At 39.7% G+C, this 25,031-nt stretch overlaps 1 protein-coding gene across 10 annotated transcripts in view; it reads right to left on the bottom strand.

Annotated features, from left to right (window-relative positions):
- The window catches only part of mef2d (myocyte enhancer factor 2d), a 115,058-nt gene that overhangs the window by 21,204 nt on the left and 68,823 nt on the right, over positions 1-25,031 (bottom strand). For 6 of the 10 annotated variants that reach the window (XM_042489852.1, XM_042489858.1, XM_042489856.1 and 3 more), the window contains exons 4-6: positions 17,747-17,884; positions 8,209-8,443; positions 4,298-4,354 (exon numbers count right to left, since the gene is read on the bottom strand). In XM_042489852.1, coding sequence (XP_042345786.1) covers positions 4,298-4,354; positions 8,209-8,443; positions 17,747-17,884 — 430 coding nt within the window. Of the gene's footprint in view, positions 1-4,297; positions 4,355-8,208; positions 8,444-17,746; positions 17,885-18,023; positions 18,159-25,031 lie in introns of all 10 variants that reach the window. The other 4 variants (XM_042489854.1, XM_042489862.1, XM_042489860.1 and 1 more) reach the window with 1 other exon arrangement.

Raw genomic sequence — 25,031 nt, 5'->3', positions numbered from 1 at the left:
CGAGAGTGAGTGAGTCACACAGATATTTCGATGTATCTGCGGCTTTATTTATGTATGTGGACTGTTTGTATGGACTTTTCCACATGTGCTCCTCTCTGTGTATGAGCGCCTACGTGTGTGTGTACGTGTGTGTACGTGTGTGTGCGTGTGTGTGTGTGTGATGTCTCCTGTTACGCGAGGCCGGGCGTGGGAATGTGTGGAATGCTGGGTGACGTCAATGGTGACATTCCCGGAGCCCCGAGTCCCTGGACAACAGCTGAGAACGACAGATCCAAGAGAGGAGGAGGAGGAGGACGATGGGGAGAAAACAGAGAGGGGAGAAGGAAGGAGAGATAAGGGGAGGGCAACAGAGCAAAAGAAGGAGATGGGGAGATGAGGAGGAAGAAGGGAGGAAAAGAAGTGAAGATGGAGAGAAGAGAGGGAAGCTAGAGGAGAGGGATGAATATGGACAGCGCAGAAAAAAGAAAAATTTGGATGGAAAGAAAGAGAATGGGAAGAAAACTAAGAGAAACAGATGAGATGAAGAAAACTACAGAGTAGGGAAGGAAAGAGGAGAAGAAAAAAGAAAAAAGAGGCAGAAGAAATGAAGGAGACCGAGAGTAAAGGAGGAGAGCGGGCAGCCAGGTGGATCAGGTCACCTGAGATGCATTTTGGGATGAAGAGGTGTCAGGTTTCGAAGAAGTCGTGACTTTACAGCGAGCTGCAGAGATCCTGAACGCAACATTTAACGCAGAGACTGTTCAACAGTCACCATCGTGAAAAAGACCCAAAACACAGAAACTGCTCGAGAAAACGACTCCAAAGGGCAAAAAGTGGCATTTTTGAAGCAGATTTGTCACAAAGCAGCCAAAATTGTTTTTAAATGAATCAACTTGTTCAATATTGAGACGGAAAAAGTCACAACAGTCTCATCCCTACACGATATTTCCAGACAACGTGAATAACGATTTGGCAAATTTCGAGTGATGTTTGGATCGTCCATGAGGGAAACTGCTGCCAGCACAGTTTCCAGTAACTGCTCATTTCTTCTGGTATCCAGCTCTACCTTTTTTTACGGTTTGAGTAAAACAGCTGTCTTTGTGTTTCTGTGACAGAGAGACTTTTAAAGTGCAGTAAAAAGAGGTCTGGAGTCAATATAATCATAAAAACACCGTTTTCACGTCTATTACTGCTGACACGCGCACAGCAAACGTAAAAAAAAATCGGCGAGCTGTCGTTACTCTAGATGTGCCGCGACTGAACACATCAGTCAACATCAGTCACATCAACACACATTCAGCGCTGCTCACGCTCCGCTTTTTACACATTCAAAAATTAAGATTAATTCATAGTTAATCCATGTAAAGCAATAAAAATGGCAGGTATATGAAGTTATTTCTTGTTTTTATTCATTTAATAAGGTATTTAGTATGTTCTTACTCTTTTTGCACGCTGCTGCACCACAGTGACTCGTTTCGTTCTTTTCATGTGTGCACATGAACTGAATGACAATAAAACGAACGTTGAACCTCGTTTATCACAGTGCAGTTCCTCTTTTTAAAGAGTCGCCACAGACCTGGTCTCAATACTCTTCAGAGAGCCTTTTCACTCTTTCATTAATCGCCCTCAGTCTAATACCAATATGGACACTTGGCTTCGGCGTCTTTTCCTCTGATACAGTGAAGGGAAGTTAATATAAATGTATTGATTTCTTTTGGCCCACCTCACGCTGAGACAATACGTTTATCAAAGAGAAAATAGAAAGCAGAGAAAGTGTGTGTATTAGAGCGGGCTGCTGGCAGGATCTGTCCGGGCTAATGGGATTTAAGGGCAGAGCTCTGGCCAGTGTCAAAGTCACCTCTGAGGAGAGTCCTGTGCCAAGACAAGGGACAGTTGGACCGGAGGGGGGGGGGGCAGATTATTCCAGAGAGAGGACGAGGGGGAACAGCTGAGGGAGACAGGATGAGAGGGGGGAGGAGCAGTGCAGTGGGTGAGGACAGGAGAGAGTGAAGCTGAGGAGCAAACTGCTGTCAGAGCTTTCAGCTCGGTAACGTTAACCCTTTAAAAACCACAGCTAATGACTTTGAGTTTCTGCCAAAATAAGTGGAGAAGGCAATCAGCAACTTAACAAGACATGGCCCCAAAAAATAAGCAAGAAATCTTTAAATAAAAAAAATTAAAAAATAAAAATAATGAAAAAATTAGCTGAAAATAAGCAATAAAAAAAATTTTACATATATATATTAAGATTCGATTGATAAATAGATAGATAGATAAATAGTCATATAATGATAATAATAGTCATAATAGTCTTTTTTCAGGTGATTTTCTTGTATTCCTTTTTCAAATTATTTTTTCTTTAAATTTTTTTATCATAAACATTAGAAATTAGTGAAAAAGTACTATATATATGTGTTTATGTGTGTGTGTGTGTGTGTGTGTGTGTGTGTGTGTGTATTCTGTAACATAATTTTAAATACATAATTATAAGAGGTATAAATAATGTTTTCTGGACATTCAGTTATTTTTTTCCCCCCTTTTTTAGAACTAGTTTTCAGGTCTTTTTTCTTGTCATCTTTAACTAATTTCTTGCAGTGTGTTAAACATTTCTTATGGCTCACTGCCTTTTTCTCCATGTTTTCGAAAAAAAAAAGTCAAACTGAAGTGAAAAAAGTTTTCAAAGGGTTCAACATCTTGTAAAAGGCGTATGAACGCAGCACAAAAACACTGATGTCGATCCAGGTTTCAAAGAGTTAAACTCTTGCTTTACTGACTCGAATATTTGGCTCCGGGCGGCACTTTCTACTCAAAGCAGCTGGTTTCCAGTTCAAGATGTGACGGACCAGTGAAAGTTTTCACCTCTGAATCATAAACCACATCTCAGACTTTCTGCGCTGATTCAGACACGTCTGCTGCTGAGCTCACAGACCCAACAATCGACCAATCACAGCTCTGTCTGCAGGCGGGCTGCGCCATGACAGCAAAAATAACAATCACAAGTTTTTACTGATATTTTGATTGATACTGAAATCACAGTTATTGAATGAGTATTTTATGTATCAGTATAAAGATTAACTTTAAAAAAAATTCAGTCTGAAGTCATGTCAGAATCATTCTAACATCAGATTGCTTCTAGAGTAACAGTCATTTTTAATAAAATTAACTCTTTGAAACCTGAGTGAATTGATTTAACTTCTCTCAAAAACATTGGATGAAAGTCAATACGCAATAAAAGAGGAAATGACCTAAATATTAGCAAGTAATTACTAAAAAGTACAAGAAATTACATGAAAATTTGAAAAAAAAAACCCCAACTAAACAAACACAAAACTCCAGAAAAACATTAAAAAAAAAAACCAAAAAAGGAAATGACTTTAGCTCTTAAAACTTCTTAAAAAACATAACACTTCTAACACATAACACATAACACACGCACACACACAAAACACACATCAGTTTAAATATGAAACTATGATAATTATAATTATAGGTTTCCTCTGGCATTTCTCTTTTTACTAGTATCTTTAAAAATATTCTTCTGAAGTTGCTAATATTTTGTAATTTGTGGAACATTTCTTCCTAAGTTGCTCATAGCTTTTTTTTTGCCAGTTTTCTTAGAGTTCAACTGTTAAATACTTGTGATGGCGTCTGAAAGTAGCACAAGAAAAGTTTTAAAGGGTTAAAAACAGACCACGAGCACTTCATTTAGTCGAGCAACTCTTGGTCTGGATTTCACGCGTTGGTTGACGGGAACAAACTGCGGAGCTCAGTTTCTGGTATTTGTACCAGCTGGCAGAAACCAGAACAAGGTCGGTAATATCATCAAACTCTGGAGATTATTCTCCAAAATTCTGGTTTCTGAGTCACAATCTGAAAACAACATCGACACAAAAAGCCGAGGAGCTCGCAGGAGTTTTTATGTAACTTTCTGTCAGTTTTGGTTCTTCTTTTCAGACTCTCTCGTGCTGTTTCTCTCTAACGACCTGAAACTCGCTCTGTTCTTTGGACTGTTTACAAGCAGCTTGTACTGTGACCCTCAGCTGTCGCCAGTCAACAGGTGCTTTTGTGTGTGTGTGTGTGTGCGTGTGTGTGTTGGAGTCAGTGTGTGAGAGTTGTGCACATGTGACCACCAGTTGCCACACATAAAATACTCTGCATCGCTGTGTCAGTAAATCAAGTCAAGTTAGATGAGAGCAGAACGAAGCATACTTGCAATGTGTGTGTTTGTGTGTGAGTGTGTGTGTGTGTGTGTGTATTGTGTGTATCAATACAAACTGCAAAACTTAAGAGCAAGTAACAAAAAGTTAAGGTTACTTACGGACTGGACTCGGGCACGCTCCGTTTGAATTCCCCAGATCTCCTCCTAATAGAGCTCCTGTGGCAGAAGAACACGCCGTTAACATGAAATATAAACCCGTCCATTTTTATTAAATATCAAACAGTTATTCTGAACAGCACTAATCTGAAACGCTGCACATCCCATTCTGAGAAATATCATTAAATCAAGTGAGTCATTAAAAAAAAAGTGCCACTGCAATCGACTCTCTCTTCACTGGCTGAAGGATCATAATTGGTATCAATTCTGCATTACCACTTAATTTGTGAGTGCTGCTTTCACCGTGATACTTATGTCATATTTAGAGAGAAAAAATCATCAGGCTCATTTTGAATTGTGAAGAAGATGAATATTGTATTTGAAATACAGAACTGTTAAAACCTGAAGTGACATCAGTTTTCTCGTGCTGCTTTCAGAAGAGTTTCAATCTTAGGTTTGATTTCTTTCAAAATCATAAAAAAAGCAACTTGACAAGAAATGTCCCACAGATGGTAAAAACTGCTAGATTTAGAAAATTATTTTTTAAAAAGCTAGGGAAAATGACAGGAACTGCTCCAGTCGCAGTGGGATGTCGCACATGTCAGCACGCTGGACCGGGCTGTCGGACATGTCCGCGCGCATTGGACCGAGCTGTCGGACATGTCCGCGCGTTGGGACCGAGCTGTCGGACATGTTCGTGCGTTGGCCCGGGCTGCCGGATATGTAATATCATTACAAAGTAGTCTCTGAAGTCCAAAGAAATCACTTTCCATCGCTACAAATTTGGCTGTTTTTCAGTGCTGTGGCTGTCAAACACTCAGCTGTTCAAGAGTCGTTCACTGCATTTGTTTCTCCGCGGTGCTATTCTTATTATCATTGGCTGTTCGTGTTGTCTGTCAAAACAAGGCTGCAATGTGTTCTATCAACGCTCAAATGACTACTTCTCATATTTCAAACCAAGGAAAAGTTATTTTGTGATTGATGTCGTTATTGCCCAGCCCTACTTCCTTTTTTTTTTTGTTGATACAAATTTTCAGGTAATTTCTTGTATTTTCCCTATTTTTTTATCTTTTCTCAAGCAAACATTTTCTTTTTTTTGCGCTGACACTTATTTCCCAGAGTAAGTTTTTGGCTGAGGGGCAGAGAGTGGAGGTCATTAGGGGTCAGTGTAAAATATCTGGCTGGATGGACACATGGAAACACACCAATAATCAAACTCGATGAACCTGATCCCTCTCTTCTAATGTGGGATGCATTGCAGGGCAGAGCTGAGTATTTGCACGGCTGAGGTTATAAGGAGGAGGAGGGGGGTGGGGGGCGTCCATTACCGCCATGTGAAACCCTCTTGCCTCGGAGAACGGCATGTTATGAAAGATGCTGTAATGCATTTGTTGCGCGTTACATCACCTAATTCTGACTTACAATGAGATTACGCTGGTCGGAACAAAGCTTGATAAGTAACCTTGTCTGAGACGCAAAAATGGGGCACAAATCCTTTTAGTCAGAGGGTGAAGGATCGCCGTGCCACACAGAGGCAGCGGGCGCACGCAGGACTGCAGCCGCCTCCGTCCAAGAAGTGATGGATTTGCGTCATCAGGAGGCAGCATGCACTTATAAGACTGACAGGTACCCGAGTGTGGAGAGGCGCGGACATCAATACACGACACACACTCACTTCTTTAGTCATTTGCTGCCTGACGATTCAGATAAATTCTCTATTAAACGCTGCTGTTACACAAACTGTTTCTGCAGACAGAAAAATAATAAATGTTACTAATAAACAAAGGTCTTTGAAATAAAGTTGGTTATTATATTATCATAAATGTTTGATATCAGCACTTTGACATGTGGTGACAACACTAAACACTGGTCCCCACACTGTTTGTGCATTTATTTTAATATGTCAAGAGGAAGTTTCCAACACAAATTAATATGTTTCAAGAAAGGTTCAAGAAATATATGTTTTTGACATTTTTTTTTATTCTAGAGCAGCAACTGAAGTTTTTTATTTCAACATCATGAATAAAAAATATATACCACATACTTATTTTAAGAAAATTAGACTTTTTGTGTTCAAAATTATTCTACTAAGACGGGGCTTCTTTTTTTGCAGTGTAAAATTTAAAAAGTTTTTGCACTTTTGTACGTGTATTTTTATGTATAAAATTTAAAGAATGTGTGGAAAGAAGAAATGATGCAGAGGTTAGCAACAAATCTGTGAAAAGTACAATATTACCTGAAAATTTGCCAAATAAATAAATAAATTTAAAAATAAAATAAAAATATAATAATAATAATAATAATAATAATAATAAAAATAGTTTTAAAAAACTGTAAAATAAAATGATAACAAATAAATAGATACAAAATAATAAATAAAAGTTAAACAGAAAAAAACCAAGTAAGAAATGACCTGGAAATATGCTTTAAAATTATAATTATGATAATTATGAATATAGCTCACTGGACATTTTCCCTTAGAGTTGCAAAAAAAAAAAAAAAAAAAAGTCTTCTCTATCCAATAATTTCTTTTTTTGCATCTCATTTGTTTACTGTGCTGATAATACTGTCTTCTTTGGTGCTCACGGTTTCAGAAAAATTAACTTAATGACTGTTTGTGGAGAATCTCACTGAGCTAATATTTTGTTTCTGTACTGACAAAAGTTTAATAGATATTGGTATGCGTGATCTAAGCAGCTAACTAACGTTATCTCCAGCAGGTCGGTTTTATACATCCAAAGATCTTGTATAAAAAATAACCTGCATGGTAACCATGGAAACCAGAGCAAGCCTCTAATAGAGACAGGCCTTTACTTGTCACAACGTGGAGCCACAGCGGGCTGGTTTAACCGGACCAGACGTTTATCTGAAGTTTTATGCTATGCGTGAACGTATTTGCATGAGTGAATGTGCATGTGTATGTGTTAATGTGTGTGTGTACCTGTGTATGCATGTGTGTATATATACATATGATGGGGAACAAAATGTTACACTGATCTTTTCGTGGCCGGCATAAAACTCATGTGATGTCAGTTTTCAGAGTACAAACAGGCTGTGAGTCTAAAGACGGGCATGAAAAACCTCTCGTTTAAAATATCAAATTAACTGGAGTTTCTTCATGTTTTTGAAATTTGTCTCCACTTTGCTGTTTGCGTTCTCTGCAACAGAGCACCTGTCAATCAAAGCGTGTGGGCGGCTCTCTGAAGTCTTTTTCTTTCTGTTTTCTTTTGTAGAAGTTTGGAGTTTTTGTCAGAGGGGTTTTTATTCTTCCTCAATTTATGTCAAACTGCTTTCAGAAATGCAAAACTCATCAGCTGCTGAAGCATCAGGGTTTTTTTTTTTGTTTTTTTCCCAAGGAGAGTGCGACCAGATCTCTCCGCATTTAACCCTTTGAAACCTGGAGCGACATCCTTTTTCTTGTGTTTAATCTAGATGCCTTTCACAAATGTTATAATCTTTGAATCCTAAGCAAATTGATTTCTTTAAAAAAACAAAGGGAAAAATGCAATGAGCTAATTGGTAAGAAATTTGTTTATTTAGACAAGAAATTAGCAGATTTAGAAAATGATTGAAAAAAAATGTAAAAATGGCCTGATCAAGTTCAATTTTTACTCACAAAAAAACAGTTAAAAGATATAGGAAAAGAAAAAAGACAATTATATTTCTAATTGTCATAATTACATGTTTCGCTTATTTTACGTAATCAGTTAATTTTTAAGCACTTTTCCAAGTCTTTGTTGTTTTTTTAAGAAATCAAGCCAATTTTTCTCAGGTTTCAAAGGGTTAAAACAATATCTGAAAGCTTTACAGGATGTTGGATCAGTCAGCTGCTCAGGGCATTGAATTTATTTCGATGAAAATGTGACAAACACACTGCGGAGCTGCACAGAGAGCAGTCCAGCTGTGTCTCTTACCTGCGCTGGCTGGTCGCTGTGGTAACCCTGGCGACACACTGTTCCTCTGCAGAGCTGGTTGCTGTGGCGACAGGAGGCGGGGGTCTGTGAGGGTGGAGGTGACGAAGGAGGTGGTGGTGACCAGGGCGCCGCCGGGGTTGTTGCTGAACTGGAGGGCCGCCGCCGCAGCCGCTGCATTCTGATTGGACACTGGCACGGTGACTGGCATGGAGAAGGTGGGCTGTGGGACTGTGGACTGGTGGAGAGACAGGAAGAAGGCGGGGCTTAGACCAATGTGCACCAGCCCACACACACACACACATTTCACGCACACACACACGTATAAAGTGACGGACAGGTGATCAGTTAGTGATCAGCAGCAGAGCCGACGAGCCCGCAGGTGAAAATCACACAGTCACACCGACAAGAAGTCTTCCCAAAAACACTTTACACAGTTTAATAAAATATCATCTGTCCGACTCCAACGTGCTAATAAAGCATTCTGGTGCTAAAAACTGCAAGTTCAGTAAATAAAAGTGAACGCATCACCAGCACTGTCAATGTTGTCTCATCATTGTGGCTCAAAAATATATTTTGTTAAACAAATCTGCAGCTGTGCTGAAGAAATAATTTAATAATGGATTTTTTTTTCTGAATATAGGCATCAAATTACAAATAGTCTTTTCCAGTAACCTTTCTTAACATAAAAAACTAAATTCATACTTTAGCAAAGATTTTTCTACTTGTTAAAAGAAAATTTAACTTTTTGAGTCCAGGATTATTTTTTTATAAGAAGAATATTTTTAATAAGGAGAGATTTCCGTCATTTTAAAAAGGAGAAAGAAATCAAACCAATATGCTCTGGTTTTTTAACGGTTAATGTCAAAATTACAGAAAAAAACTGTTAATGTCTGAAAAAAAACTTTAACGAAGTTCATTTGCATTGAAAATACAACCATTTATGGGTTTTTTTTTCCTGAACTGAGGAGATATTCTACAAAATTAAAAGGATTTTCTTCAAAATATAAAAAAAAGAGTGTTTTGGAAATAACTCTTCCAGCAAACAAACAAACACACACACACACACACACACACACACACACACACACACACACACACACACACACACACACACACACACACACACACACACACACACACGCGCGCGCTCAGTTTTAGCATGCAAGGTGACTCGGTGGAAAGGCCAAAAAGCCGTGTTGCCTTTCACATGTCATGCCAGGTTAAAGTCTTGTCGCAGCAGCGGGTTATTGCGGCGGGTTATTGGTGACATTCCAGCTCCATCCCACCACCTCCACTGACACGCGCTCGTCACCGCCAGCGGCGGGAAACATCCTCCTGTGTGTGAGATCGCTCTCCGTCTCTAATATTCATTTCTCAACATGTTGCAGGGCTCAACACCACCTTACTCCCCTGAGAGGAAACTAGGCTCTCTGCTACGTTTTTTACTCCTTTTTTACTCTTTAGACGGTCTGCCTCGTCACCCGAGTCGACCTCTGACAGCTGATGGCCAGACGGCTCCAGGTCCTGGAAAAATCAAGGCCAAGGACCTCAGGTTGTCCAGCCATCTGACCCATTTCACCCTGTTCCAGCTCCATCAGAGAGGAGGGCTCTATATATAGAATATGGGCCAGTGCTGCTGTACTCTGACTGCCGGGACCCAGTTTAACTCCGAGGAGGACGAGGGCACCTTCCTGTCCTTCATCTCTGCCTCTGACACCTGCGCTCATCTCTACCTGATGTTTTTGAAAAGTGAAAGGATGTGTGTGAGAAATATTTCTAATGTTGAAGTAAGGCTGCCCTACCTTTGGAAAAGCTTCATATTTTTGCTGTTTTACAAACTTAGTAAACTTTTTTTATTGGTATTCTCTGATGAACAAAGCTGTTTATGGCCAATGTCCACTATATTTATGTGTCCACAGCGGGGACACTCAACAATAGCTTTTGTCTGGGGGCCACTTTTGCAAGATGACAGGCCAGGAGCCAGTCGCAACAGCCCTGTACATGTTTCTGGGATTTCTAGATTTTCTCAGATTTTAGACAGTTCTCAGATTTTAGGGACAGTTCTAGGACTTTAGGACATTTCTACTATTTTAAGACATTTTTCTATATTTTAAGACGTTTCTAGGATGTTAAGACATTTCTGAGGATTTTTTTCTAATATTTTTTACATTTTACATTTTAGGATGCTTAGGATTTTAGGACATTTCTATGATTTTTGGTTTGTTGGATTTTGGGACATTACTAAAATTGTAGAATGATTATGATTTTTGTATGTTTCTATGATTTTTGGACATTTCTCAGATTTTAGGACAGTACTTGAAGACATATCTAGGATTTTAGGATGTTTCTGTGAGTTTTGGACATTTCTAGGGATTTTAGGATGTTTGTAGGATTTTAGGACATTTCTCAGATTTTAGAAAGTTTTTTTTGAGAATTTTAGGATGTTTTGGAACATTTCTAGGATTTTAGGACACACGCTGATGCTGCTGAACGCTGTGATGAACGTCACACCTGTTTTGTGTCCACGATGCCGGCATACTGTATAAAATCAAACATCGCAGCAACATGATGCTGTTTTTTTTTTTGTTTCTGTGTAAAAATGTAACCCATGCCATCTCCATGTAAAAGGGACGACTAATTCATTTGAATTAATTAAACAGAATTTTACAGACTGAACACTGAGACACATGCACAGTTATATAGATGCAGAAAACTGACATATTTTGTAAATTTTATTTCTAAATGAAGCACTGCTCTATCATAAAGGATATTTTATTGCTGAATTCCTTCAAACAGCAGCCAAAGAGCCTCCCGACTCTTCAGCTCTCTGAGGTTTAAAAATCCAGCCGTCAGAGTGTGAAGAAGCGCGTAGAGGAGCGCGCACAGACGGAGCTGTACGGGAAGTGGTGACCGGGGCGGGTAACGACAGCAGCGAACAGCACTGCATCACTGCACACCGGCCAAGCAGAGGTTGGGGGGGGGGGGGTGGGGGTGGAAATGGAGGGATGGATGAGGGGGTGAGGGGTTAGTGTGAAGGGGACGGAGGTGTGTAGACACAGAGCAGTCCACAGGAGAGACTTATCCTCACAGGACGCACTCTGTGTGTTTGCTGAAAAGGCATTTTGATACAACAGGAGGGAATCGAACCGTCACCTTCTGTTTGGACGAACCTCCAACATCAAGACAAACTGCTGTTTGCAATATAACCGACATATTATTATTAACATAGCGCCAAACAGAGATGTCCGTTTCTGTGTTTGCGGTTTTGACGGGCCGTCGTTTTTTTCACATGACAACTTCAGGGTGTTACTCAGCTGCTCTTTTAATTTTCTAATTTTTACGTTTTATTAATATACTTTTTAGTCCATCCTTGTAGTAACTTTATTTCGTGTGTTTTATATTGTTTGTTCTGGAGGAGTTGTATATTCTATTTTTGTGTTTTTGTTCCATGTTGTCCGTCTGTAACTTTTGTTGCTGCCTGGACACTCATGAAAAAGACATTTTTAATCTAAAAAAGTTTCTTTCTAAATAAATAAATGGCTAATTTTTAAAAAAGACATGAAATACAGGGGTCTTTTTTATATAAAGCAGGTCTGGACTAAAGACTTTTAGTTTAGAGAGAAGCAACAATTCAAACTAATTTCCACCAATTCTAAACATGTGAAATATATTACAATATACTGTTTATTCAAAATTCTGAATAAATAAATTGATGAATAATAAATAAATATAGATATTTATAATAAAATGAAGAATTTAAGGAGTTTACATTTAACATCTTCACAGGTAATATATGACTTCTTTTGGGTCAATTCCAACATTTTTTAGGAAAAATAAAACAGCAAATGAAATGATTGTAAAAGGACTTCAGTCTTAGCAGCACCAGATGTAAAGCTTAATACAGTTTTTGTTCATTATTCATCAAATGAGTCACAGTGACGCTCTGATTACATCCTGTTTGTGTTGCCCATTGTGTCTAAAGAAGTTGGTAAAAAAAGCTTTTATATTAAGAGCTCCTGACTGGAATAATTTACCTTGAAATATCCGTTCTTTGTCATTATTTCCCTCATTTTAAAAAAGGTTCTTAGTCTGCGTGATTGTTTTTGGAAATACCGTCACTGTGTTTCTCTGTTTGGAGATTGATTGATTGGGTTCAGTCGAAGGTTGTACTCCCTTTTTGTTTTTGTTCGTTTGTTTTTGTCTTTTTTTAATGTTATGTCTCATAATGTCTGTTCTGTTCTCATTTGTTATATGAATGTTTGTTTTGGAGCCCCTCAAAAACAAAATGACGAATCTCAAGGGCTTTATAGAGGGCTAACATATTAACGTTTCTGTATAAATAGCATTTACAGAAAATACAATGAAACACTTAAATTAATAAGTTAATAAAGTGAAATATTATGATTGATTGTAAATACTCAGATTTTTTATTTTTTTGTGGCCTCCTTGCTGGAACTTTAGATTCATGACTGTTTTTTATTTATTTTTCTAGATTTATTTTGCATCAGTTTTATTTGTTAGAAACATCATCAGTCTCTCCTTATTCAGCTTGTTTTTGTGGCTTAAATTAATGAATTAATCATCAGTCGGGACAGATGCACATTGACATCCGATGATTTAAGAAATACTTCCTCTCAAACTTTTTTCTAATTCAGAGTATTTTGGACTCTTTATTGTAGATTATCTGCAGCCAACTTCTCCAGACAGCTCTGTTTTTATTCCTTTCAGTGAGTGATGGCCATAATTTGTTTTCAGACACTCCTCTGCAGGACCTCCATGACGGCGCCAGCCTCCCGTTGCTAGGAGATTGGTGACATAACCACAAAACCTCTCTTCTTCTCTAACTATGAATTTTAAATGTGTCCTCGCCCCGCTCTGCTCTGTGCTCCACCGAGCATTAATCCGTGTTTCTGGCAAATTACAAGTGAATTTACATCTACCCACTCCAACTCCATTTAACACCGCACTCCTAATAGCAGACACGAGGGTTAATTGGGCGCCGCCCGTCATCCTGCAGATTCAACGCGGAGTCCAAGAGCCCGAGGAATAAAAAACAAGAAGCTGTTCGGTAAATAATTGACTAGGAGCTTCGCTGGAGCTCGTGTGAGGCAGCTGGAGACCTGTCCTGCGTGAAGCTGAACCTGTTCGGCCTCAGCGGAGCTCTCCAAACATGGCCACGTTTCCTGGATGCAAAATCACAGAGTTGAAGTGGCGGCCTACTTTCCCTCTCCCCCCCGTCATCCTGGAAACCTTTGAAATTTAGTTTTTCTTATTCAACCTCCTGATTGTCACATCGTGTTTGTTTAGCAGCTGTGGATCTAAACACAGAAGCAACGTAACTGAATGTTTGGTCCAAACTTGGTCCGAACAGCTGAGCAGTAAATTAGTTTTAGGGGTTTAAGGTCATTTTCTTCATTAAAAAAACTTTTCAAAAATCTATTTTCAGATAATTTTCTTGTACTTTTTACTCATTTCTTGTTTATTTTTGTTTTTCTTTTGTTGCTCATTACCTTCGTCCCGTGTTTTTTAAAAACACTTTGATCAGATTTCAAAGCGTCGAAAAGCTCTTTATTGGTTATTCTTTGTGAAAGCTAAAAAATGTAAAAAAAAAAACATAATAAAAAAATTAAAATGATAAAATGTGCAGCTCAGGCAGCATTTGCAAGTTTCATGTTTTGCATCCACACGGAGCCTCTGCAGCAGACGCTCAGGACGCTCAGCTCTTTGCTGGCGGGCGCTGCGGAGCGACTTGTTAAAGGACGAAATCTATTTCTCATTCAATTTCCGACCCAGACTCTCAGAGCCAGAACAGGATCAAACCAAAGACCCTCCGGTAAAAAAATAAGTGTCCTGCCCCATCTCCCTTGCCGCGCTCTCCCTCGCCGCGCTCTCCCTACCTCAGGAGGTGTTTTAGTACAAGTAGGATTAAGCGTGTATATCCAAGCCCCCTAGCTGTCATGCTGCGGATTATGATGCTGAGGGAGGAGTGCTGCTGGATGCCTCCGTGTTTCTGCTGCTGCCCACTGAAAGGTGCGCCGGGCGAGGCGGGCGGCCCGAGAGACTGACGGGAGGGGGGTGGGGGTTTGGTGGGGAGGGGGGCACTACCTGCTGACGGTGTTTGGTGCTGCGGCTCTCCAGAGGAGGCAGACTGAAATCAGTTTTTGTGGAAAGTTGAGAGGCAGCTTTTTTTTTTTTTCCAGAAGAGACAGTTTGTGGAAACTGGACTTTAAATGCAGGGACACTCAGCTGGCTTTGACTGGGGGACACTTTTGTGAAAAGACAGAAGGCCAGGGGCCAGACGCACCGGCCCCAAAACACGCTGCTAAGATTTTAAGACATTTCTAGGATATTAGGACATTTCTAAGATTTTAGGACATTTCTAGGATTTTATCATGTTTCTAGGAATTTAGGAAATTTATCAGATTGTGGGACATTTCTTGGATTTTAGAACGCTTCTGGGATTTGAGGACATTTTAAAGAATTTGGGGCATTTACAGGTTTCTAGGACATTTCTTAGATTTCAGGACATTTCTTGGATTTTAGGACATTTCTCAGATTTAGAATAATTTTTGGACATTTCCATGACTTTAAGATGTTTCTAGGATTTGGGGATACTTCTATAATTTTTTGGGCTTTTCTAAGATTTTAGGACATTTTTTAAAATTCTGGAACACTTCTGGGATTTTTGGACATTTCTTGGATTTTAGGACATCTCTCTGATTTGAGGGCACTACATTTGTAGGATTTTAGGACTTTTCTAAGATTTTCAATTCTTAATATTATTTATGTGATGTTTTTATCTTTTAAAGCAAAAAGCAAAAAGAAAGTGGTGACAGCAATCTGACATCGTATAGTGGTGGACTTTGTGATATCGGAAAATACCGTTGTCCAAAGAATCAATATGATATCCTATTGTGATGAAACTGGTGATTTACACCCTGACTGCTAACAGCAACTTTTTAAATCTCCCACTCTGAGTCGCACACACAGCACAGTGTAAACTGTCACACCGGTGCAGTCCACGTCTTATCACGCAGACGTTTTTTCAGTCAGAGTCGAGACAGCTCTGTCCTCCCATTCCTCCATGAAGGTAAAAGATGATCAGAAGTATCAGAATAAAACCAGTCACTGACACTACCTGCCGTCCGTGTTTCCAGGACTAACCACTGCCCACCTCCCAGGTGACCAATCACAGGAGCCGGCCGCCTGGACGAGGGGCCCTAACCTGAGTGCGACTCATTAAAGTGACATTAATGGTATTATTGAGCGCGGAGGAAAAAATGAATCACGGAGAAACTGGCTCGGGAACGAGTGGTAAAAGGTGCTTGGCGGAGCGCCAGGCAGCAGGCAGAACCTGGATCCTGTCAGGAGCTGCAGGAGCGCCGCGACCAGGCGACCTCAGTCAGACTGTGAATGAGGAGCACTTAAAACCTGCGTCGTGTCAGGAGCTGGTGCACACACCGTGTGTGTGTGTGTGTGTGTGTGTGCACTTACACACTCGTCTCTTTAGTGTTGCTGAGCGTTACACAACCGCTGCTCCGAGGCACGCTCCAAACGTGTTGATTATCACCATAAAACATGATTTCCCCCCTCGTGATACCGGTTGCCATGCCAACGTCAGTGAAAACTGAGGCCTTCGTTAGCACTCGTCTCCTCTGCTGTTGATTCTGAGCGCCAGTGAAGTTGCAGAGGCATCAGAAACAGAGTATTAAAGCCGTAATCCTCCTGAGGCTCCTCGCTGTGATGACTGGAACTCCAGGTGAATAACCGCAGTGACGCATCGCTGCTGTTACGCGGCTTTTTTCTGAGGATTTCTGACTCACACGTAGTTATTATACATAGTTCCTTTTTTTATTAAAACAAGATATGAAACCTGTCAGGAGGATGTGTGGAAGAGTTTCCAGTTTTCACACATTTCAAAAAATCATCTAACTTGCCTAAAAAAAGTTGTGACTCTTAATTTTTTTTAGTGGAAACTTTGTAAATTTGTATAAACTTTATGCAACTTCATGTTACTCCTTAGTCTTGGAATTTTGATAAAATTATTTTATCAATTTTTATTTTTATGTTTTAAATAGTAAGTCATGAGTCATTTTTGGCTTCTAACCTCTCCTGCACAGTGTTTAATTTGAATAATTTTCTATTTTTTTTTGTCTTTTCTATCCAAATAAAAACTTAACTAATAACATAATGTGAGTAAAAATAACAAAACTTAATTCATCTCTGTCAATTAACATAATTTCTGCCTGAGAATAACTGTTAGAATAACTTTAATCAGCAAAAAATGACTCTACGTTACTTCACGTCATTTGTCATCCTTTAATTGATAAACAGCAAAAATGACAAACTGTGGCTGTAAAACAGAAAGTATCGACCACAGCTGAGATTTTTGTTTTGTCTATTTATTTGTTTTCAATTGTTGCTGAAACAAAATGTTTTAAACAGTCTGCATAAAGAGTTTGACCTGCAGCTGACCAGAATAATCATTCCTATTCATTATTTTATTTTTTGGCATCATTTTCATTAGAATTGTTCTGAATCTGCCTTAAACTTGTGAAATATTCTGCAAATGTTTGTCATGTTCTGACAATAAATAAAACTTTGAACCAGTTTGGTTTCCTGAACTTTCACTCCGGAGCAAAAATCTGCCCCTAAACTCTGAGGAAATATTATTTGACTTTTTTACTGATTATTTGAACTGAATGAGACCGATGTCTGATATATGGAACTGATATGTATTTACATTAAAAATGAAAATATCCAAACTCCAAAACAAAGCAAAAAAAAATAAAATAAGTAATGTAAAAATAAAAATGTAAAAAAAGTAATGACCTGCCTGAGGAGAATCACTGACTTTTTATAGACTTTTACGTGATGTTGTCTTTCAATTTAATTTTGATTTTAATTTTGTCTTTTAATTTTAGCTTTCAAATTTAGCTTGTTACTTATCTTTTATTCTTAGCCCTGGTCCTGCTAATTATTATTATTATCAATATTTTGTGTCTTCTACCTTTTTTTTTGTCACCGCATTTTTCTATTATGTGTCTGCCTCGAATCTCCGGTTTAATTCTGCCTTGATTCTTGTCCGTTCGGCATTATTGAACTTCAGTTGTTTTATTAACTCACTTGTAGCACTTTGTAAAATGAGTTTTTAAAGGTGCTTTAAAAATAAAGTTATTATTATTGTTATTTTTCATCAATTTCTGACCAAACTGAGGAAACAGAGAAATTATCTGCAAATTCACTGGTACTAAATAAGAATTAGCTTAATTATCGTTTGAAAAGTCGTCGCTCAGTCACACACCATCGGGGAGAGGGTGGGGGGGGGGGGGGGGTTGTGGGTGGTGATTTGGTGGGTGGGGGGAGGTGCTGTTGGCAGGAGGTGAAGTGGAGGAGGTGAAGGGGTGGGGGGTGAAGGCGAGTGCTCTGTGAGTAGTCAGGTCGCCACGAGCAGCCGAGAAGCTGCGGCGGTCCACGCAGCGGCAGCAGCAGGGGAGGGGGCGGGGTTACACAGGAGGGTGGGGGGGGCGGTACTCACTGACAGCCTATAGTTCTGCATCATTTTATCAAACTCCTCGTCAATTTTTTTGTATTTCTCCTCAGTGCGGGGGGTGAGGGAGAAGGGCTCCTCGGGGTCTGGGCTCTCAGAGTCCCGGTGCTCTTTCTTGTTCAGAGCCTTCGTTCCCCAAAACCAGAGAAGAAGAGGAAGAAGAAGTAGAGGGCAGACGGAGAGACAGAGAGGTAGATAGAGACAGAGAAGAAGAAGAAGAGAAAGAGCAGGTTAGATAAGGTGCTGGAAGTGTGACGGTACTCACGCCGTAGCGTTTGAAGAGGCTGTCCAGGTCCTCGGTCTTGCGGTACTTCTCTTCGTTTAGCGGGCTTTGGTCGATGGAGTCGTCTCCGTCGGGCTCTGGGCTGTTGCAGCCGTTAAAGCCTTTCTTTCGCAACGTCTGAAGCGGTCAGAGAGGGGTAGAGGAGGAGAAGGAGGAGGCACATTTACATTTCATTTTTCATGCACATTCTGGGTTTCACCACTTTCTAAAGACCAACGGTCAGACACAGTTTTACTTTTCCAGGACTTTTTCAGGACTTTCCATGACTCTGAGGAGAATTTTCACGATCATACATTCTCTAAAAAAACGTTGATACTACTTACCTTTTTTTGTTACGATATAATAGCTTTTAAAATATATATGAATTTGAAAAAAAAATGAATTCAGAACAGGATTATAAATGAATATTTTAATATAACTAAGGGACTGTTCGTCATTATAAGAGGGGAGAGGAGGTGCAAAAAGGGGAGGCCTGTCAAAAATTTTTAAGTATGGGGAAGGACTTATTCTTTATTTTGGCTTAAGGGGAGGGGCATACAGCTTTAAATGGAAATATTTTAATTTAATTTTACTCCTGATTTTTTAAGGAAACATGCCTTCCAAACCATGTTTTCTTTTTTTTTTTCCTTTCAAAATTTTTGGCCATTTTTGAAGAAAATTTCTGGCAATTTTAAAGAAAAATGTAGAAGATTTTAAAATAGATTTTTTGGCAATTTTCAGACTTTTAAAGATTTGATTTGATTTTTTTTATTTTGGGCAATTTTTAAAGAAAAAAAAAAATCACAAAAAATGACAACAGTGGTCACAGCCAGAAACTATAAAAAACAGTTGTTGGATTAACACATTTCTGATGGTCCTTGAACACATCACATGCTTTGGGAAAACAATTCCAGGACTATTAAATAACCTTCATGGCATATTAATATTTCTAAATCTTTTCCAGGCCTGGAAAGCTCTAATTGGAAATCCCATGACTTTTCCTGTTTTTTCATGACCGCAGGAACCCTGAAAGACATTTTTTCTGAAGCCATTTTCATTTCACACAAACACAAATGGCCATCCTGATTGCAGCGTATCCGCTGACTCCCACACTCTTCATTGTATAAAGATGAAGCCATAAAACTCAGATGAAGCAGTTTGACCCCGGCGATGACACTCGAGGAGGCTTTTTCTCTCGCAGCGGATTTGAGTAGCAGAAAAAGGGGTCTTGCAGAAAAAGCGCGGTCTTAACCTCTGATTGTCTTCAATCGATTTCTGAGGTCAACGATCGTGACACCTGCCGCCCCCGTGAAAGCACGCCGCTACCACCGACTCTGCACCCGCTCACCCAGCAGGTGCTCTTGGGAAGTCATGGATTAAAAGGGGTGAAGAAAACAAAAAATCCAAACGGAGAAGGAATGAAATGAAAGGATGGTGTAAAAAAATGGTGCTGCCTGCGAGAAACTAAACCTGAGGCGCATGTCAGGCGACACACTGAGGCATCACACCTCCGAACACACGCTAATCAACAGTGTTGGTAATTGGTGTGAAGCTTTGCTCTGAGGAACGAGGCTGAGCGAAAGCTAAAGGGTAATGGGTGAGTTAGGAGGCGCGCGGCGGTGTTAGCGCTGGGCTAACGGCAGTCAGGTTGTGACAGTGTTAGCACACTTTGAAAAGGGCGAGAAGAGAAAGAGGGAGCGTGGAGGAGAGCGAGAGAGGCTCTTATTTTGAGAGGATTCTGCTAAACGAGATTTGCCGTTAAGTAGCTTTGCCCGGTGGGCCCCTGACCACACAGCCAAGCAGATAGTTCCTCGCTGCAAAAACTGATCTGAAACTAGAGCTGGAGAGCCGTCTGCGCTCCAAACACAAGCTTTAGCCCTGAAGAAAAAGAGGAAGAAAATCCCTCTCTCCAAATCTATCAGTGAAAAAGAAAAGGACTGTACACTGCAAAAAAAAAAAAAAAAATCAATTTATCAAAACTTTTAAATCTGCCGCTGAAATCCTGATTGTCTTCACCCTTTGAAACCCTTAGAAAATTTGCTCGATTTCTTTAAAAAAAACATGCAAAGCAGGCAATCAGCAACAAAAAAGATGCAAAAATAAGCAAGAAATTAATATAAAAATTACAAGAAAAATACCTGAAATAAAAGAAAACAAACAAAAAAAGTAAATGAACAAAAACATTAAAAAAGACCTGTAATAAGAGCTAAAATAATAATTTAAAAAATGTAATAATAACAAGATTTTCTGATAATTATATAGCTATCTTGGTATTTATCCTAATTTTTGGATTCTCTCCCTCTCTTTTAATCTAATTCTCAGGTCATGTTTTTGTCACCTTTTGCTTTTCTTTTGAAAGAAATGCTCTGCAAATCATTTCCATTTAAGATTTTTTGCACATCCTTGGCTGCAAAATCAACACTGGGCAGGTTTCAAATAGCAAATATAAAATATACCCAACAGAAACACATCAATTTTGAAAAACGTTTTTACGCTGACATGAAGTGGTATTTCAGGTGATTAGAACTAAAAACTAAATACTGAAATACTGATTTCTTTTTTATTCCAGTGTATGATTTCACAGATCCATACGAAACAAAGTACTAAAAGTTCTCAAAGTACCCAGTTTTTAGGTTGTATTTCAGGCGATTGCAAAAAGCCATATTTGTCCTAACTGCAATGGAAACACTTTCTTAGTTTTAAAAAAAAAAAATCAAGATATCAAGATATATATTGTGTATCGCGATATAGCCTAAAATTAAAGCCTTTAAAATTATTATTTTAAAGACATATCGCCCAGCCCTAGAGTATATGTTTGAAAAGTATTAGTAAAAATGTAAAGGATAGATAATTTCTTGCTAAAACTAGAAAAAAAACACAGATTTTTGTCTTTGAGGGTTGACAGAAACATATGAAAAAGATTTCTTTTTAAAGTGTATGACTCCATAGATCATCCATACGAAACAAAGCAGTCTGAGATCATATTCAATGCTCGACACACCCTCTAATTTCTTTAATTAATGATGCCGTGTCAAGTGTGACTGCAGTCTGGTGGTGGTCTGATTAAAACACAAGTTCCACGTCTCCCACTGCGCACAATCAACTGCTAAGTGAGGATGATTCAACTCCGTGAAATCCCGCCTCGGAAGCGGAGCCGGCGGGAGCTCGTACCTGCGAAACCCCGAGGAGGAGGAGGCAGAGCTTCTTTTAATTTGGGATGAATTAGCCTTAAATCCTCCAAACAGGTGAGGGCAGGAGGCTAATGACGCCACTTTGGATGTCGGGGTAAAAGAGACTTTCAGTTTTAATAACAATAGCGCTCTTTGATATGAATCTCATTAAAACTGGAAGCCGTTATTATTATCGCAGTGTCAAAGCGGCGTTTTATCTACCCACAGAAACGGGTTATTAGACAGATTTGTTCCAACACGGAGACAGTCGCCTGATTCAGCTGTTCAGTCTCACCAGAACAAGTCAGTGCTCTGATCTGCAGCTTAATGCAAATTTTTACGCACAGGAGCCGCCGCCACTGCGCTTTGTTGTCCACAGTTCATAGAAAACACACTCGGCGTGCAGATATGTGTGTGTTCTGACCTTAAGAAAAAAGAATGAAAGAACCAGAGAACCAAAGAAGAAATTAAATGAATAAAAATACAAGATGACAATGAGAGCATGTGACAGAGGGCTGCGAGGAGGACGTGATGGAGGCGTGGACCTCCTGCCCCCCCGCTGTCAGGACACAAAGAGATAAAGAGCCGACAGACAAAACTGTGCTGACACCAGAGCCATGTTGGTGCATCGATCACATGCACACAAACACACACACACACACACACACTACTGTACTTGAATATTTGTGAGGACTGTCAGTGACATACTTCTGCACAACAAACAAGAGATGACCCAAAAATATACAAGGATGAAGCTGCCTGAAAAATTAGCAAAATAAATAAATAAAAAATAAAACAAAAAAGTAAAAAAAACAATTTAAAAAAAGAAATAAAAGGAAAAAGAGAAAGTATTTTTTTTTCTCTGTTACATAGCTTTAAATATATAATTAAGAGAATTACAAATATTTTTTCTGGACATTTTACCCCCATTTTTTAAAAATAATTTCTAAGCTAATTTTCTGATCATTTCAGATCATCGAGTTTTCCTGACCTTTCTTGCCAACTTCCTCATTATGTTTTTTTCCTTTGTTTTTCAGAGGTTTAATTCGTAGTGAAAGGCATCTGAACGCAGCACAAGAAGATTGATGTCGATCCAGGTGTTAACATTTTGGATGAGTTGCCATCTTGGAACAGGTATCCAGTTCCATGAGCACATCTATATGACACTGTGTTTGCGGCAGACACTTTGGGTACTAATGTCACCTTTCATCCACATTTTATCTGTGGCTGCTCAGGTGCGTCTCAGCTGCTGCTCAGCTGCGGCACATCTAGAAAAACGCATGCGTGCCAGTTTTTTTCCATGTGTCGCGCAGTTATCAGTGAAAATAGATAGTGAAAATTGAGTTTTAATGGTCATACTGACTTTATGCGTCCTTTTACTGCAGTTTCAACATCTTTGTACTACGACGGGGCGTTCCTCTGTTTGAGCGACTCGCGGTTTGAGGCTCTGTCTTTTGTTTTGCTCACACATGTTTTTATTGATCTACTGAACTGCTGTGTGACTTTTTGTGGTTTTATGCGAGTCTCATGAGCGTGAATGCTTTTTCGTGTTGTCGGAGCCCCCTGCAGGAGGCAATTTTCTGTCACGATGTGACAGACAACTAGGTTTTTTGAATCTTTGGACCTTATCGGTCCCAGACTTAAGGAAACACAAATACATCTTTTTTACTCAAACTTTCCTGTTTCTGTTTCACAATAAAAGCCCTCCGACATCGTTCCTGTAGACATTATCCCATCAGTTGTTGATACTAGGCATTTTATTGTGAAATATTTGCAGGACCGTGATGTTGAAAATGCAGGAAGCTTGCAAGGCTTCATAAGTGAGTGGAACATGCCTGCAATGGTAGCACTGTAGCGTTGCAGCATCAATGCTGCCAGGGCAAAGGCGCAGCATTTCAGCGAGGTTGCTGTCACGTGGCGTTCACACATGCAGTGTGTTTAAGGTATTACTGCTGTTTGACGGTGCGCAATGTCACTCCATCACCCCAAATCTATGGTTATGGTGTAATGTGTAACGTTAGGATAAGGCAACTAAAACACTTGAGAAAAACTTAAGAAAAGATGGTTCATAAACAATTATTGTAGGTCTCGAAAGGGATGTGACCTCGACATGAAAGTCTCGATCCATCTGCCACCCTGAGCTCCTCACTCTTACATCCCGCCCACGTCCTGCATCGACTCAAAACGCTCGTATGAGATATAAATCATGAAGCGCAATCATCCAACACGGACGAAACTCCTCAGATTTTAAAAAATCCTTTTGAGGAGCCGACGGTCAAATTAAATGTCCTCGCTTTACAACAGCGTCCCCACGCTCAAGGTCCTTTCAGCACCGTCTCCAAGTTCGTGCACACACACACACAAACACACACTTGATACATTTTTTGGGGGGGATCTCTCACTTTCTCTCTGTCATGTAAACACAACTGATATTTTGTGAACATTTACAGCGCAAACACGGGCATCTTTCCCTTTTTCTCACTTTCTCTTTGTTTTTCTGCTCCAACATTTTGTGTGAAACTACAATACAGACACACACACACACACACACACACACACACACACTTTAGTCCACTGATCAGCTTGTCTCTCAGTCAGTCAGCCATCTGTTCACCTGTCCGCCGCCTCTCTCGCTCTCGCTCTCTCTCTCGCTCTATTGTGTTGCCAGGGTAAGAATACCCTGCAGAGCGCCACGCCGGCCTCTGACTGGCTGGGGCTGCTGACAAGCCCCGCCCCTGCCTCCCTCCCTTCCTTCCCCTCTGGCTCGTTGGCTCGCCCACCCGCCTGTCCGCCCGACCTCTGTTTCCAGCTCTCACTGCTGCTCTCGTCTCTGCGTCTCTCATCTCTCGGCCCACCTCCTCTAACGCGGCACTCTCTCTCTCACATAAAAGTGCAAAGTCTCACACTCGTCCTTCTGTGTTTTTCGCCCTGAACATCTCTCCCTCTTTCTGTAACGTCTCCATATGCGAGTCTCCCCAGTCGCCCATTTCCTCTCATCTGTCTTCTCTCTCTCATCTTTTTCCCACCACTCTCTCTCTCTGCGTCCTCTTTTGCCCTCCTCTCTCTCCTGACCTGTTCCCAAAGCCTTCATATTTTCTATTTTCTCTCCCTCTTTCTCTCTCCTCCGGTTATCAAACCTCCATGAGAAACTCCGAGAAAAATCAGAAATAATAAAATGTTATGGGCCATATTATGAGGGTTTCCATTAACCATCAAAGTGCACAAACTGAAACTCCGAATATAAAATATGCTTCCTTTCTTAATTTACTCACCTGCTCACAAACTCTCTCTTCTTTTTTCCAACTAGTTTTAATCTTTTCATCCTTGTTTTATCTCCACTGATGTCATTCCATCCTCCTAGATTATTTCCTATATTATTTTTTATCATTTTTTTAATTTAAAAAATTACATTTTTATAACGTAATTTTTGTAATTTTTACTAATTTTTAGCTAATTTCCGGATAGTTTCCTCTTTCATTGCTGATTTCCCATGTTTTTGAAAGAAATTAAGCCAACTCACTCAGGGTTCAAGGGGTTAACTGAAGAGACAAAAGCAGATCAACTGCTAATGTTAAACTGAATTATATTGAAAAAGAAAAAATCACATTTTGTTGAGTCATCTTTGGTTTATTATTGACGGGTCAAAACAGTCTACCTTTATATTGAGATTATTTTAATCTTTTTATAATAAATCTTTATTTCATTTACTGTTTTATTTTGTTTACTTGCATCTTCCTTTTTAAAATTTCAGTTTGTTAACCCTTCGCTGTCCAAACAGCCTCCAGCTCTGATTTATTTATCCATGAGGTTAATGGACCTCGTCTCCCTCCAGCTCTGGGAT

Source organism: Plectropomus leopardus, chromosome 7 (assembly GCF_008729295.1).
Source record: "Plectropomus leopardus isolate mb chromosome 7, YSFRI_Pleo_2.0, whole genome shotgun sequence".
In the NCBI taxonomy this organism is placed as follows: Eukaryota; Metazoa; Chordata; class Actinopteri; order Perciformes; family Serranidae; genus Plectropomus; species Plectropomus leopardus.
This window is presented reverse-complemented; position numbering and strand designations above follow the sequence as displayed.